This window comes from Kwoniella mangroviensis (assembly GCF_000507465.2).
Source record: "Kwoniella mangroviensis CBS 8507 chromosome 1 map unlocalized Ctg01, whole genome shotgun sequence".
In the NCBI taxonomy this organism is placed as follows: domain Eukaryota; kingdom Fungi; phylum Basidiomycota; class Tremellomycetes; order Tremellales; family Cryptococcaceae; genus Kwoniella; species Kwoniella mangrovensis.
The window spans coordinates 9,635,930-9,649,706 of NW_027062533.1; the positions used below are offsets into that span (position 1 = coordinate 9,635,930).

General features: G+C 45.4%; 6 protein-coding genes across 6 annotated transcripts; 2 read left to right on the forward strand and 4 right to left on the reverse strand.

Moving 5' to 3' along the window:
• Nucleotides 1-552: 552 nt before the first annotated feature.
• On the forward strand, nt 553-1,777 carry I203_103649 (uncharacterized protein; the record flags this gene model as incomplete). The annotated part of the gene is made up of 3 exons (XM_019147554.1): nt 553-704; nt 786-839; nt 913-1,777. 3 exons carry the CDS (start codon nt 553-555, stop codon nt 1,775-1,777), a joined length of 1,071 nt encoding a protein of 356 aa, XP_019003219.1.
• Nucleotides 1,778-1,896: 119 nt separating this feature from the next.
• I203_103650 (uncharacterized protein) lies at nt 1,897-3,844 on the reverse strand (the record flags this gene model as incomplete). Its single annotated transcript, XM_019147553.1, has 7 exons — nt 1,897-2,007; nt 2,071-2,211; nt 2,294-2,405; nt 2,473-2,549; nt 2,643-2,949; nt 3,052-3,457; nt 3,592-3,844. 7 exons carry the CDS (start codon nt 3,842-3,844, stop codon nt 1,897-1,899), a joined length of 1,407 nt encoding a protein of 468 aa, XP_019003218.1.
• A 555-nt stretch (nt 3,845-4,399) lies between these two features.
• I203_103651 (uncharacterized protein) lies at nt 4,400-6,145 on the reverse strand (the record flags this gene model as incomplete). Its single annotated transcript, XM_065517361.1, has 7 exons — nt 4,400-4,629; nt 4,701-4,888; nt 4,958-5,052; nt 5,121-5,327; nt 5,388-5,536; nt 5,592-5,955; nt 6,017-6,145. 7 exons carry the CDS (start codon nt 6,143-6,145, stop codon nt 4,400-4,402), a joined length of 1,362 nt encoding a protein of 453 aa, XP_065374179.1.
• A 163-nt stretch (nt 6,146-6,308) lies between these two features.
• Nucleotides 6,309-6,979, reverse strand: I203_103652 (uncharacterized protein; the record flags this gene model as incomplete). Its single annotated transcript, XM_065517362.1, has 2 exons — nt 6,309-6,760; nt 6,925-6,979. The coding sequence occupies 2 exons, from the start codon at nt 6,977-6,979 to the stop codon at nt 6,309-6,311; spliced, it is 507 nt and encodes a 168-aa protein (XP_065374180.1).
• Nucleotides 6,980-7,687: 708 nt separating this feature from the next.
• Nucleotides 7,688-9,078, forward strand: I203_103653 (uncharacterized protein; the record flags this gene model as incomplete). Its single annotated transcript, XM_019147550.1, has 5 exons — nt 7,688-7,972; nt 8,044-8,210; nt 8,265-8,406; nt 8,474-8,829; nt 8,892-9,078. 5 exons carry the CDS (start codon nt 7,688-7,690, stop codon nt 9,076-9,078), a joined length of 1,137 nt encoding a protein of 378 aa, XP_019003215.1.
• A 218-nt stretch (nt 9,079-9,296) lies between these two features.
• I203_103654 (uncharacterized protein) lies at nt 9,297-13,419 on the reverse strand (the record flags this gene model as incomplete). Its single annotated transcript, XM_065517363.1, has 12 exons — nt 9,297-9,834; nt 9,908-11,181; nt 11,259-11,723; nt 11,791-11,908; nt 11,983-12,203; nt 12,275-12,318; nt 12,387-12,502; nt 12,579-12,712; nt 12,793-12,870; nt 12,937-13,023; nt 13,096-13,183; nt 13,259-13,419. 12 exons carry the CDS (start codon nt 13,417-13,419, stop codon nt 9,297-9,299), a joined length of 3,324 nt encoding a protein of 1,107 aa, XP_065374181.1.
• Between the last annotated feature and the right edge of the window lie 358 nt (nt 13,420-13,777).

Sequence of the window (13,777 nt, forward strand, 5' to 3'; positions counted from 1 at the left end):
TTCCCATAAGCAGTCGGGTTGGAAAATCACGATAAGATGTTGGAAAATCTCAATCGATTTAGATACATGGCGGTAGATAAGAAATCGGAAAATCATACATGAATCACCATTCGTACAACAAAATACATCATACAGACTGAAGCTGCATGTGACTATTGATGATAAGAAAATTGGAAAAGACATTTTGTTACATAGTCACCTGTGACCTGTCTAGACTTTGACTTACTGAAACTAGAAGTAGCGCTTCGGTATGTTTTCCCGTACAGTACAGCGTGACAGATCATCTTATGAAAAAATGGGAAATACACAAGTAGAAATGGAAAACAGTGAGATAAATGGGAAATTAATTGATCAAGATGTTACTCACAGTCAAGTGATGCATTCTCTGACTGTGACAAGGAGATTTATGATAAATACATGCCCTCACAATGAATGTGTCGTCGCTCATCCCCACATTCAGTATAATTAGTTTATCACCGTACGACTGTTGCAGATTGTTACTGATCATTAAAGTAGAACTTGAAAATATATCATCCTGTTATTCTCAGCAATATGACTGTAATGCCCCTTACCCCACCTGCCGAGCCGACCCTTGAGCTCCACATGAAGGATGGCTATATGGCTCATCAAGATACCTCACTTCCATGCCCTTGGATTGAAACTCCTCTGATCGAATCAGCACCATTGTCGAAACTTGCTGGATGGTGAGTCCGCGTTGCTAACTAGTACCCCATTTCATATGATCATGTGCTCAAGCTGATATATATCCCGTTCCTTTATCTCAGTCGGATCTTCTTAAAGATGGAGAATTTCCAGCCAAGCGGTTCATTCAAATCTCGGTGAATAGTCCCATGTCTGTACTGTCTCCTGATGAGTCATCACTGATTTGTACCCATTGGTTCCCATCCTCAGTGGCATAGGAAACCTTGTTCTCCGTGCTGTCCAACGCTCTTCTGCCTCCTCTTCCTCACCAAAACATTTCTACGCTTCTTCAGGGGGCAATGCTGGTCTAGCCTGCGTGACCGCTTCTACCCTTCTCCACCAAAAATCCACGGTGGTGGTGCCCCTTACCACCAAGCCAGAGATGATTCAGCGAATCATATCAGCGGGAGCAACAGAGGTAGTTCAACACGGACAGACCATCGCCGATGCTGATTCCTACTTGCGTGCGGAGCTATTACCTAAAGATCCCCGAGGGGTATACGTCCCTCCATTTGACCATCAGGATATTTGGAATGGTGCCGAGACGTTGATTCACGAAGTACATCATTCACTTGGTCAAAATCCAGACGCGTTGGTATGTTCAGTAGGAGGTGGTGGTCTATTAGTAGGTCTATGTCAAGGTTTAGATAAACTCACTCCATTGTCAAAGAGGGAAAGTACCAAGGTGATCGGAGTAGAAACCATAGGATGTGAATCATTTTACGAAGCTATCAAAGCGAAATCACTCGTTACGTTACCAAGTATAAAATCAATAGCGACTTCCTTGGGATGTACGACCGTAGCTTCCAAGGCATTGGAATACGGTCTGAGGTCTAACGTTAATTCAACATTGGTAAGCGATAAAGAAGCGATAGAAGCTTGTATAAGTTTCGCAGAAGATCATAAAGTCTTGGTAGAACCTGCATGTGGTGCGACGCTGGCTTTAGTATATTCGGGTAGATTGGGTGAAGTGATGGATGTGAAAGAGGATGATAAGGTAGTGTTGGTCGTTTGTGGAGGAAGTAACATATCGGTGGACATGATGTATGGTTGGAAGAAGGATTTCGACTTGTGAGCCATCCCAGCGAGAAAAGGACATTGAAGCAACTTTTGTCCTTTGATTAGTCATTGGTCATGCGTTTGGCTTGTCGGTAAGGCTTTCATAGATGGTAAAGTATGTAATGCATTGTATACCTAGTCATCATTACCCGTGGTATTCGGTACAACAAGGAGAGGATTGTAGTTCTTTCCCCGTACCGCCTGCTTGACCATCTCTTGCATTAAGGCAGCATGAGTCTGTTCGACCTATCGGAAGTACGAGTAAGCATCAGACATGTGTCCTAGCTTAAATGTCAATCGCAGACTCACAAGATGACCAGCGTCTTTAACGCCAATCAGCGTGAAATCTGACCTCGGGTTGATGACCGTACCCTTGAAGAGGTCATTCGACACTTGTTGAGCTTCAGATGCCCGGAAGGCTCTGAGATGTGAATTTGGAAGACGGTTCATCTAGATTACAGTTGATTGGTCAACACTCAGCCCTGGCCCTCTTGTATCGCATGGGATGTGGAGGGTTGCAATGATTACTTACCCATGAGAAAGTTCCAATATAAGGTACCATCGTATCTTCTAGACCACTGTATGCCAGAAGCCTAGTTCCAGCTTCAAGGACAGGTGTGAGTAGCTTGTAAGCGCTTTGCATACTATGAATCCAAGGCATGGTCAGCAAATAAGCATGCATCATGAAATTGAGCGATATCCAACCCTCACTGATCAGCGTTTTTGGCAAATCGGATCATAGCTGGACCAGCATACCACCATCTCTCGACATGACGGGTAACTCCAAGCTACATTCGATACAAAATTCAGCGATCAAGCATCGTCCTTCGGTAAAAGTCGTACGGCTCGTGGGAATAATAGCATAGTTTCGTATCACTCACCCAAACTCTCATTTCCTGACTATTCATCAACTCAGTCAACTTGCCCAACCACCAGAAACACAGATTCGTAGGATAACATTTCCTTTCTTTCTTGTTATATCTATTGTACAATGGAGCCTCAAATCGGATTTCGATGCTTTTGACACAAGATTCCACGGCGGATAGTCTGAGATCTTTGGTATTTTCCACTTCGTCTATATATCGAAGTTTGTCGAGGCATTGGGTGAGATCGTCTCGGAAATGAGAACAGATAGTCTCGTTATATCCTTTAGGTTCGGTGTTGCACATCACATCCCACTGAGAGTATCTATGATAGATATCATTAGTATCAGCACGTAATATTCTACTGGTGACCTGTACGCGTCCTTGGGGATGCAACGATGGAGTTTGTTGGTGTTCAAGCACTCACATCTCCGACATGACATCCGCACAAGGGTTTCCAAACAGTATCTGATCAAACTGCTTTATCACCCTCGTGCTCCACCACTGATCTCTCACGGCGTTATTCCGTGCCAGTATCATAGAGGCAATATGCGAGCCGGTGGTCGCTCCATAAGATAGTGTAGAGAGTATCAAAGGTTGTCGTTGGAATTGGGGCCACTGTTTGAGGATGACTTGTAAGAAATCATCGAATTCCTCCGCCGCGGTATCTGAAGTTGAACCCGGAAATTGATCGCTGGTATTGTATGACCATCCTGCTCCGATCGGGAAGTCGACAACCAGAAGGTTTGCGTGGTCCGTCCATGGGTAGAGAGCCGGAGTAAGTCCGGATAAGGAGGGCTCTCCGTCGGGAGTTAGCTGGCATGGCCCAGCACCTAGCAAATGGGTATCAGAAGAAGCCAGGGATGTGTTCATAAGAGATGAAGAGAAGAGGTATATCGGAGCTATCGATTGAGGGGGAATCGATGTTCGGGAGCGTGATATGGTATGAATGAGGGGTGATACTCACCAATGAAACGATAATCAAATGCTGTCGCCCCAGGTCCACCTTCAGACTGAACTATCAACCCATTATTCTTCGCGTCATCCTTCCCTTCGAAAAGGGAGAAAAACAAATTCCCATTTTGTAGATGAACATATCCATTCGTCACTTGATTGTCCCCTGCTCCATAGTTGAGATTCCGCACACCAGTGACCTCCAGTGTATTGGTATGCTGAGCGGTATAGGCGAATAGGAATGGAACGAGGGAAGCTATACCCATCTTGAAGATGTTGTCACCTCGATGAACAAAATTTACTTGAGATTGCTCGCGTGCCCAAGAACTTTCTTTTTTATCACTCATCATCGGCGACTGGGATGATTGTCTTTTAAGGAGCGGAATGGATGTTCCAATGGAGGTTGACAATCCACAGCGGACAAGCAAGAACATGAAAAGCTCACTTGTAAGTCAGCAAGCTAATCGCCACTTTGGTCTCTAGAAACGATCAAGTGCATCTCAAGGGATCGAGAGTCTTGGCATTGGTGCAGCGTCTTCCTGAATAAATACCAATCCAAGCTATGTTATATGTCAAGCCGTACAATCTATCGTCATGGATAAGAGGGCAACGAGGTGATCGAAAGTTATCAGATAGAAACGTCGGTTGGACGACTTCGGGAATTGTCCGTGGCGCCCTGAGCGTCTTTACATTGCAATCGGCCGAGGAGCAGGGTCACTGTACTGTACAGGTACAGTTACAAACGGTTGAAATGTATTTGATTATTCATGTAACCATGCATCATTTCGAATCCATCAATAGCTGTACAATCACCTCTTCGCTCAATATGCGAAACGGAAATCCAACCTCTTGTTACTTTTATCACCTGTAGTCTCAAGATATCGACTCTTCTGTTCTGATGTCATCGACCCCCATACAGCCTCTCTTTTGGCGTTTCGACTCTTATAGTACCACCTTGTCGCCGGATAGAGAACAACCAGGTTGAAGCATATTATAGCTATAATAGCACTGTTGGCATGTTTATATCGAGGTTTATCGCTTGCTTGGTATACTGTAGGAAGAAAGTATCAAATCAGCTACATCACCCGCAGAGTACTCTTACGTATGGTAGAAAGGACTCGCAGTTTGCACCAATGATAGCTGATAGCTGTACCGAGATGTTATATAGCGAAGCAGAGACTGTTCGATTTTCGACTGATCCGGCGTTCCTACTAAACCAGCTGACTTGGATAGCATGTACGTAAGGGAAACTCAAAAGTACAGTACTGATGGCGAAATACGTCCATGCACCGGGATTGGGTATCGCTAAGCTACGAATCAGATCATAGGTGTCAGCCGCAAACCAGAAGGAATGAATTGAAGAACGAGGATCAACTTACAGAGCAATATAATTAGGTAACATCCAGAGATCTTCCGCCATACAAACCATAGCTCTACTATTTACCACTTCGGAGATGACGGTTATACCAACAATCTCATAAAATACTTCGTGTGAGCGACTGGTTCCCTGCACTGGAAGGACCGCTATTGGGTAAAACTCACATTGATGATTGACCACACGATATTAGGTATACTAAGCAAGTTGCTCTGCAAAGTTGTGAAACCAAGCTGTTTCATCGATAATTGGAAGTACTGCTGAACAGGATAAGCACCGATACCGAAGAGAATTCCAATCAAGTAGAGAGGGTACATCTGGTAGTCGCCCATACATCGGAAGATAGTCTTGACTGGAAGAGCTTGTCGGTTGTGCTGTGCCACATCCCCATCAGCCATCCTTTATTGACTGCTTCATGTCTAGTGAGCACTTACCATACTACTCTTGGTAGGGTCATCTCGCAGTACTTTGTTGACTATGATCTTCACTTGCTCATCGGTGAAGTAACCCTTAGGCCGGAACCACGTTTTCGATTGAGAGGCGGATGCGGGAAGAAGAAAAAATGATGCCACACCGACAAGTACTGCCCGTACACACATTAGCAATTGCACTTAGACCCCGAAATCGTTCGAACTTACAAGTAAGTAAGCCTTCCAATAAAAATTGGAACCTCCATCCAGCATATCCTCCTATTCCACGCATCTGCAGGATACCCACAGCGAGGAAAGCGGTTATCAAATTGGCCAAGTAGTTCGAAACCCAGAAAAAGGACAATCGGATGGCTAATTCTGACTTGGTGTAATAAAAGGATAAGTAGAGTATAACATCTGGGATGAAACCTCCTTGGAAGAATGATATGAGGAACCTAGGAGCCAAGAATGAAGCTCGTCCGGAAAGCCAAAATTGAGAACAGGCGATAATGGAGAAAATGATCATCTGCAGTGGGAGCCATACATCCGGTCCAAGTCGTTTGGATACCAGTTGAGACGGAAGTTCGGCGATCTAGGAGTAATTTATGTCAATACATGATGGTCAGGCTGAATAGCAAGAACTTCTAACATACCAGGAACCCCACTCGGAACAAGGTGTCACCCAGACTGTAGCCTGCTTGAGTGAGGTTCAGATCCTTCAAAAAGTTGTCTGCAGTGGCATTGGTAAGGTTGTATCGATCTATATCAAGAGCCAAGAACATGATTTTATATCAAAGTTCCGATCAGTAGGGCCTCGGGGAATTACTTGGAAGCGCAAACTTACGTGACCCAAAGGAAAATCTTGAAGTCAATCATCCGGGTGACCTTACTCTCCTCTTTCCAAGTCCATCTAAACAAGGGATCGAAGGCGGCGTAACCCTCATATTATGATTTCGGCGTATAATGATCTCTTTGAGGGGTATCGAAGACAGACGGCTGCGTAGTTATAGCATTTCCAGCGTGTGCTGCGTTCTTCTTGCCGATCCCAACGATCCTAAGACAAGCTTTGCCAAATGTCGATCCTGAAGCTGGGGCGGGAGCTTCCGCCAACGGAGGAATCCCCTCCAGAATGTCAAGGGTGGTTCCATCAGGACCTTGAATAGGCTGGGAGGTGAAGTGAGCTGCTTGTCCTTTCTCTGATACATTTAATGGGGGTATTCTCAGAGTTGCATTTGAGTCTTTGCGTTCAGGAGCAGATTCGATCTTCTCATTGTCTGAGTAGGAGCTACTCGTGAAGTCTTCCGAAGACGTGGAAGCAGGCGAAGAGTTCTCAGGTCGAACCGTCGAAATTTTCAATAGTGCGGGATTTGTAGAGAAGGGTGGGATGGAATGAAAACCTATCTGGCTGCTCGAAAAGTATACAACCCAGATATATACATAATCGTTATACGCTTCTGCTGTGGTCGAAAGGATGAGACAGATTTTTCAACTGGCACGCGAAGCACGACATCCATTCAGATCATTTTCATAGTAAGGATTTGATAATCAGGACCAAGCTGACAGCGGAATTTGAGGAGGAACACCTCTATGACGTCTGGTCTAACTAGCATCAGCATGCCGGAATAGCACTGGAAGCTTGGAAGAATTGAAATTCCAAAGAACAAGTCGAAATAATCGATCGGCTGCTAAACGAGAACTACATGTGGGCGTAGATAAAAAGTCAGAGAACACTACCCATGACGGGACTTCATCGACGTTGGAATCGAGGTTTCGGCAAGATTGGCATGAGATTATGAAAAGATAAAGAAATACACTTGAACGGATTTGCCTCATCGAGGAAATTTGTCGGACTGCGGCGATCTCCGCCATCTTATCGCTGATGAAGAATCACGCAATTCACCGAGCTAGACCTTCATTTATGATCACACCATCGCATCTCATCATTCTTTTCGACACTTTCTTTCAGACCCAAGGTAGGATCGCAGAGGGACAGCGAGATGCAAGACGTCGTGATCAGTCGGTATTCCGAATAATCAGTGTTCCGAGGTGTCATCACGATGGTCTGGTTGTCTAGATCACTCAGCTGGCCATGTGTCCAACCGGACCGTCCCGAAAAACTGTAATGATGACGACAGAATGCTGTTAGAAGACGAAATCGATATGTTACGGTCACTTCCACCTAGTAACATAGAAGATGGAAAGAATAAAAGGAAGATCGAATGGCGTCAGTGCTAAATTGAACTCGTTTGTCTTCCTCTTCTCCTAAAAATACTCTTAATCTGCTGTTCCGCCAACAATTACGAGGAGACAAAACTTCAAGCAAAATGTCAACCATTACCCAGACTATCACTGAGCCACTTCGAACGCTCCAGCTGCGATCAGAATCGCCTGAAAAGACTGAGAAACCAATTTTTAAAGGAACCAAATACGATCACGATAAAGATGCAGGTGGAGCCAAGAACTCAGAGTATCCTTACGCCTGGGCTTTACCCACATTCAACAACACGACATATCCACCTCTCACACCCTATGAGCATAAAGACCCAGGTTTGGAAGCTTTGAAGCACGAGAACCCTAGGGAGTTCTTGCAGAATGCTCAAGTTTCAGACGTGAGTGATTGACACAACGCTCCATAGGTCCACCTGTATGTATGCTAATCCACCTTCATGACCTTCCTCAGCTCACCCCACGATTCGGTGCCGATGTATCTGGAGTGCAACTCACCCAGCTGGATGCTCGAGGTAGACAGCAACTCGCCAACTTCGTCGCCGAGCGAGGTATAGTAGTATTCAGAGATCAAGATTTCCAAGATCAATCACCCGAGTGGATGTTGCAGGATTGGGGGTCGTGAGTTTATGATAATAAGCTGTAGACAATGTGTATTGACGGTGTCCGTTATAGCTTCTTCGGTCGATTACACATCCATCCTACCTCAGCTCATCCATTGAATCACCCTGAAATCCACTTAGTCTACCGAGACATGAGCAAGACTTTCAATTATGAATTCACCGATAGGTTCACTTCCAGTGTATGGCATTCTGATGTGAGTCCTACCGCTTGACCATGAATTTCTCGCATTCGCACCAGTTGACCAAAACGATTGTATTCAGGTCACTTACGAGGAACAACCACCTGGACTTACCACCCTTTTCCTATTCGACTCCCCAGCATCCGGTGGTGATACCGCCTATGTATCTCAGGTCGAAGCGTACAAACGACTGTCACCATCTTTCCGAGCCTACCTTGAGACCCTCGAAGTTGTACACTCGGGTGTCGAGCAAGCCAACTTCTCGCGAGCTGGTAACAGAGGCGGTACAGTACGAAGAGAGCCTGTTGAGAACGTTCATCCTTTGGTCAGAACTCACCCTGTCACCGGTGAGAAAGCTTTGTTTGTCAACAAACAATTCTCAAGAAGGATCGTTGGATTGAAGCAGGAAGAGAGTGATGCCATTCTCAACTTGTTATAGTAAGTACCGACTTCATCAATCACCTTGATCCTTAGCTTATACCTCTTTGTTTATTTTTCAGTGATCACCTGGCCAAAGGTGTTGACTTCCAAGTCCGCGTCAAATGGACACCTCGTGCAGTGGTACTATGGGATAACAGAATAACAGCTCACAGTGCTATCGTCGACTTCGATTCTGCTCAAGATGGTAGACGACACGGAGCTAGAATCACCCCTCAAGCTGAGCGACCATTTTTGAAGAAGGATTAAAGTCTTTCTCTCTGAAAGGAGATCCGTTCCCTTGTACATATTTGTATTGTTATATGCTTTCGTTGATATGAATTCACATCAATCAAGAATGGGACTATAACATGACAACCTATCTGTTGAACAGTGGAATATATGTAACAGCAAACATGTCATGAAGTATCGAAGCAATTCATACCAAAAATATATGCAATCACCTCAGAAGCTGAATTATTGTCTATTCAATCGGTAAAAGCCATTTTCCCCTTCCTATGACTGTAACCACTAATTTCGAAATCCCACAACATGTCCTCGTCAAATGGAAAATCATCATCAGAAAGCCACCAAGTCTCCAAACCCCAATGATAGGAAAAGAGGTCTTGTCTTTCGACTCGCATCGTTGGACTTCTATTCCAGATAAAAAGATCGCTCTCTTCCTCCCAGTGGCAGGAGAGCAGATTCAGGACTTGTTTCCACGGGCAGTAAGGCCACCATTTACCACCACCCATCGATCCACCATTGTAACTTGTCATCTTCCAATATACAAGTTTGTAGTTGGAGAAAGGCGGATTGGCGGTGAAGTTCACAAATCTGTCAGGTACCGAAAAGACACTCCATTCGTAATCAACTCTTGGCGTTTCCGCTGGTTTCCTACATAATTGATTGATGGCGTTGACGGCATCGTTACCGAACTTCTCTCGGTCCGCTTCGTTAGGACAAAAGTCGGATGTGAACATGTGGGTCGCATATCGGATGATCCAGTTCAAACCGTTCTTCCAGCTATGCGTAACATACGGCAAACCAGTCAGCTTGCAGCATCACTGAAGGATCAGATCCGGAAATTAACACTCACAGGTTGATCTCACACTGCTTCGATTTCCTAATCCAATGGCAGGCAGCCAACTGGACCAAGAGATCTTGATTCGCTTTGATGATCATTGCGTTGATTTCATTAACTTGCGATTCAGTATATCCGATACCTTTCATTGATTGTTCCGCTGATTCGATCTTCTGGATGATCTTCACAAGGTTGTCTTTCAGTTCTCTCTTCTTCGATGAGCCATGCCTCAGAATAGGTAAACTCGATTGAGATGAAATTTCAGCAAAGAAATTGATCAACTTCTTTCTCTTTTTCTCCGTGTTCTCCGAATCGACCTTGGTAAACGTAAATTGCTTCGGAAACTCCAAGTTGGGTAACGATTCGACGAAAGAGTGGCTGAAAGTCTTGGTCGGTATTGGATCTGCCGAAGAGATGTTGTAGATCTCCTCGTATACCTGATTCCATTGATGATTATTTACCCGATCGAAATGTTTCACTTCGAACCCTTTGAATTTCCAATCACTCTTGCAAATGACTGCATTCGTTTGTACACCCGATCTGGATATCATTTCTTTAATCCAATTAAGACCACTTGACACCGTCTTCTCGCTGAACTTCGCTTCGTTAAACTTTCTGATAGCAGTGTCGAAATCATCGAGGCGATTGAAGGAAATTTGGAAGTTGGCGTGGATGATTCGCTGTCTTGCCCAACCCGTAATGAATCTATCACCGTATTTGTCGTTGAATAATCGTCTGTTTTCCTCCTTGCTCTCACTGAGCTTCACCAACTCCAACGCTTCTTTGGTCCAATCCATCTCTCTGGGATCAATGCTAGTGACAAGCGCGGGGGATCTGACTTGTAACACGATGGTGAACGATCTTTCCGAAACATCCAAATAGAGGAGATGATCCGAAAGTGGTCTGACACCATTTTCCGTCTCCGAGCTTGACAACTCCTTTATAACGTACTCCTTGACCCCGCCGGTATCCTTGAGTAGCGTCCAGCTGAGCTTGAGGTCCCCTTGATCAGTTTGATTGAGCGATCCCTCATGAATGACTTTAGAGGCTTTCACTTTGAATGGAGGTGTTTTGAAGTGTTGTGAGAGGTCGACAGAGGAAAAGGAGTATCCGATCGCGCCGACTGAGGGATCGAACCCTGGGATCGCGTCATACATAGCAGCTGTCCAAGGTAAGGTAAAGGGTCTAACCAAGTCGACGGGGCTGAGTAGGGCTCTTAACATTGCCGAAGTACCTTCAAAGCCTTTGTATCCGTCAAAGGCATAGAGGATCGACCTGACTTCGGTATGCTGGACGCAAATCGTTGAATGGATCAGTGAGGGATTCTTGTTGGAGACTCTGGGCAGAATAAGATCCTCCAACTCACCTCGATGGTTTGCCAATTATTGAAATTAGCCACAGTAGGTAGCCAAGCGATGGGACTTTGTGCGAAGATCGATTCTCCACCGAAAGCGGTCCAAGCCAAATGCACGGAATCTTCGCCCTTGGAGGAGCTTTCAGAGCTTTGATTCCCCTTCTCACTAGAATGCCCACCAGTACCTTTGGCATCTAATTTGCCACTTGCAGGACCACCTGAGATACTTACATTCACAGCTGTTCTGATCCTGGTCTCATGCTCTGAGGTTGAGTCCTTGGAGGAGGACGAGATATCTTGACTGCTGTGTAATTTACCACCTAACACGATTCGGGTCGAAAAGGAGGTTCCGTAATCTTGTATGAATTTCTGTGCCATTTCGCAAGTACCTCCTGATTTCAAGGCTATTAGTCGATCTTGGCATTCCGGGTGAATTTCGGTGGATGCGGCACTGAACATGATTTCAACCACTGGGATCTACACCACAGTCCTCATCAGTCACTTCCGGGATCCGCTGATGTACAAGAGGATGACGATCACTCACTTGCCAAGTAGCGACAATTTTGTTGATAACTTCGGTAGAGGAATCGGTAGTGGCACTTGCTTTGGTGCTGTCGCGACTTCCAGATATTCCTGCTTGCACTTTGGGTGTTGCTACGCCCCTGTGTGATTTATTGAGATAGAAAGTTAGCCGCGGTATATCGTCATCTGGGATTGTGTTTACCTGGTAGCTCACAATGCAATCTGAGTGTTCTGATGGTCGAATCCACTGACAGCGTATTGCATGTCTTGCGAAGATCGGTACGATTTAACGTCGATCTTGACTTGTAAGCCTGCGGTGTGATAGAGGGGAACCTGTCTTTCGACAATATAGCCGTTGATGAGATCTTCTACCTGAGCTGGTGCTGATGGAGGTACAAGATTCCCATTTTCGTCGTAAGACGGAGGGGCGGGCACCTAAGAATGATCTTAGGTCATTCTATCATCGCGTTTCAGGTCGAAAAAGAAAAAAAGAAAAAGATCCTTACTACAGGTGCTGGCTTCTTGTCGGTCTTGATATAAGTCCTGAACGCTACCATCACGCTATTGATTAGCGCTTGACGTGTTTCACTGTTTGCCATAAATGACCATTGAACTTGCCAGGATAAGCCGCTTTCAAGAATCGTTTCTTGTCGGATGAAGGATAGTATCCATGCAGATATCCCAAATTTCTTTCGACCTTACTCCAGTCACTGGAAGTCATATTTCGTAAACCGCTGAAATCGTGGTCAGATGTCAGCTGAGCGACGCCGTTGAGTGATCAGGTGCAAGTGACAGGTTCTAAGGACGAACTTGGTCTGGATATCACCAATGGGCATTTGCGAAGGATCACCACCTATCTTTTGCAGTAAGTCCTGAATGGACTGTTCGTTTAATTTGCCTCGCTGTTCAGGAGTTTGCAATTGCCCTCGTTGGTATATCGTCGACTGAGTTCACCCGGCCCGTCAACCAGACATGTTTGCTTCAAGGCGCGGCCTGGGGATGAAGGGGCCGAGAGTAGACTTACTTGATTGAGCTGTGAGTTATTCTCCCCGTTGTTGTGTGGCGGAATGATCTCACTGGCGGGCGGTCTTGGCAGATGTCCCTGACAAAGAGACGAGCGAGCGTGAGCAGTGAGATCGACTCAGAACTCGAGCTGAATACGACTTACCTCGTTTGGGCTCACACTAGGCAAAAGGTACCAGAGCTTGACGAATAATGTAGCTTTGCTGTTCTTCTCGTCTGGTGCGACGTTATCCTGCCACAATCGATTCCGGATCAGCAAAAGTGTGCTTTGAAAGGATGTGAACAGAGGGCATGTCAGGCTTACCTCGTTACTGTACTTGACATAGCTCTCGATAGTTAGAGTATCATCTACCTCTTCACCTTGACTGTAGCAGAATCGGGACTTGGCAGGTCTGACAACATCCAAAATTATTAGTTAACTGCAATCGGAAGTTGTCGAAAACTTTCTTCGCGTGGAGGGTACTCACAACTTCCCTTTGAGTTGCTTGAGCGTGATACTCATTGCACTAGATGAGATCTTGAGGAGATCATCAGGTAAGAAAGCGAAGGTTCGAGCTTTGGTACCCTCGCCTGACAAGGCAGGGACCAGCTTGACACCGAATGAAGCTGGTAATGAAGGAATTTCCATCCTCGAAGTTACCTCTTTACCAGAATCAGGATGAGGCAATTGAATAGAAAGTCAGCCAAAGCAATCAAGTAGATATATATATATATATGTATATATGTGTGTCATACGTTCCCGTAAGATTGATATAAGGCATATTGGATTTCTGTCACACGATTGTGTTGGTGTGATTAGCCTTGCGCTCCACCTGCGGACCGGAACCGAAAGAGACAAACCGCATCATAGCCTTGGATCAGACTCGGAAACGAGGATGCTTCCGGTGTCGATCATGATCTAAGGAGCCTCATGGGAGCCGAAAAGCTTATGGCCCCATGGAGTCATACATACGCTTGGTGGGGAGATTGCGCAAAATCGATTATTA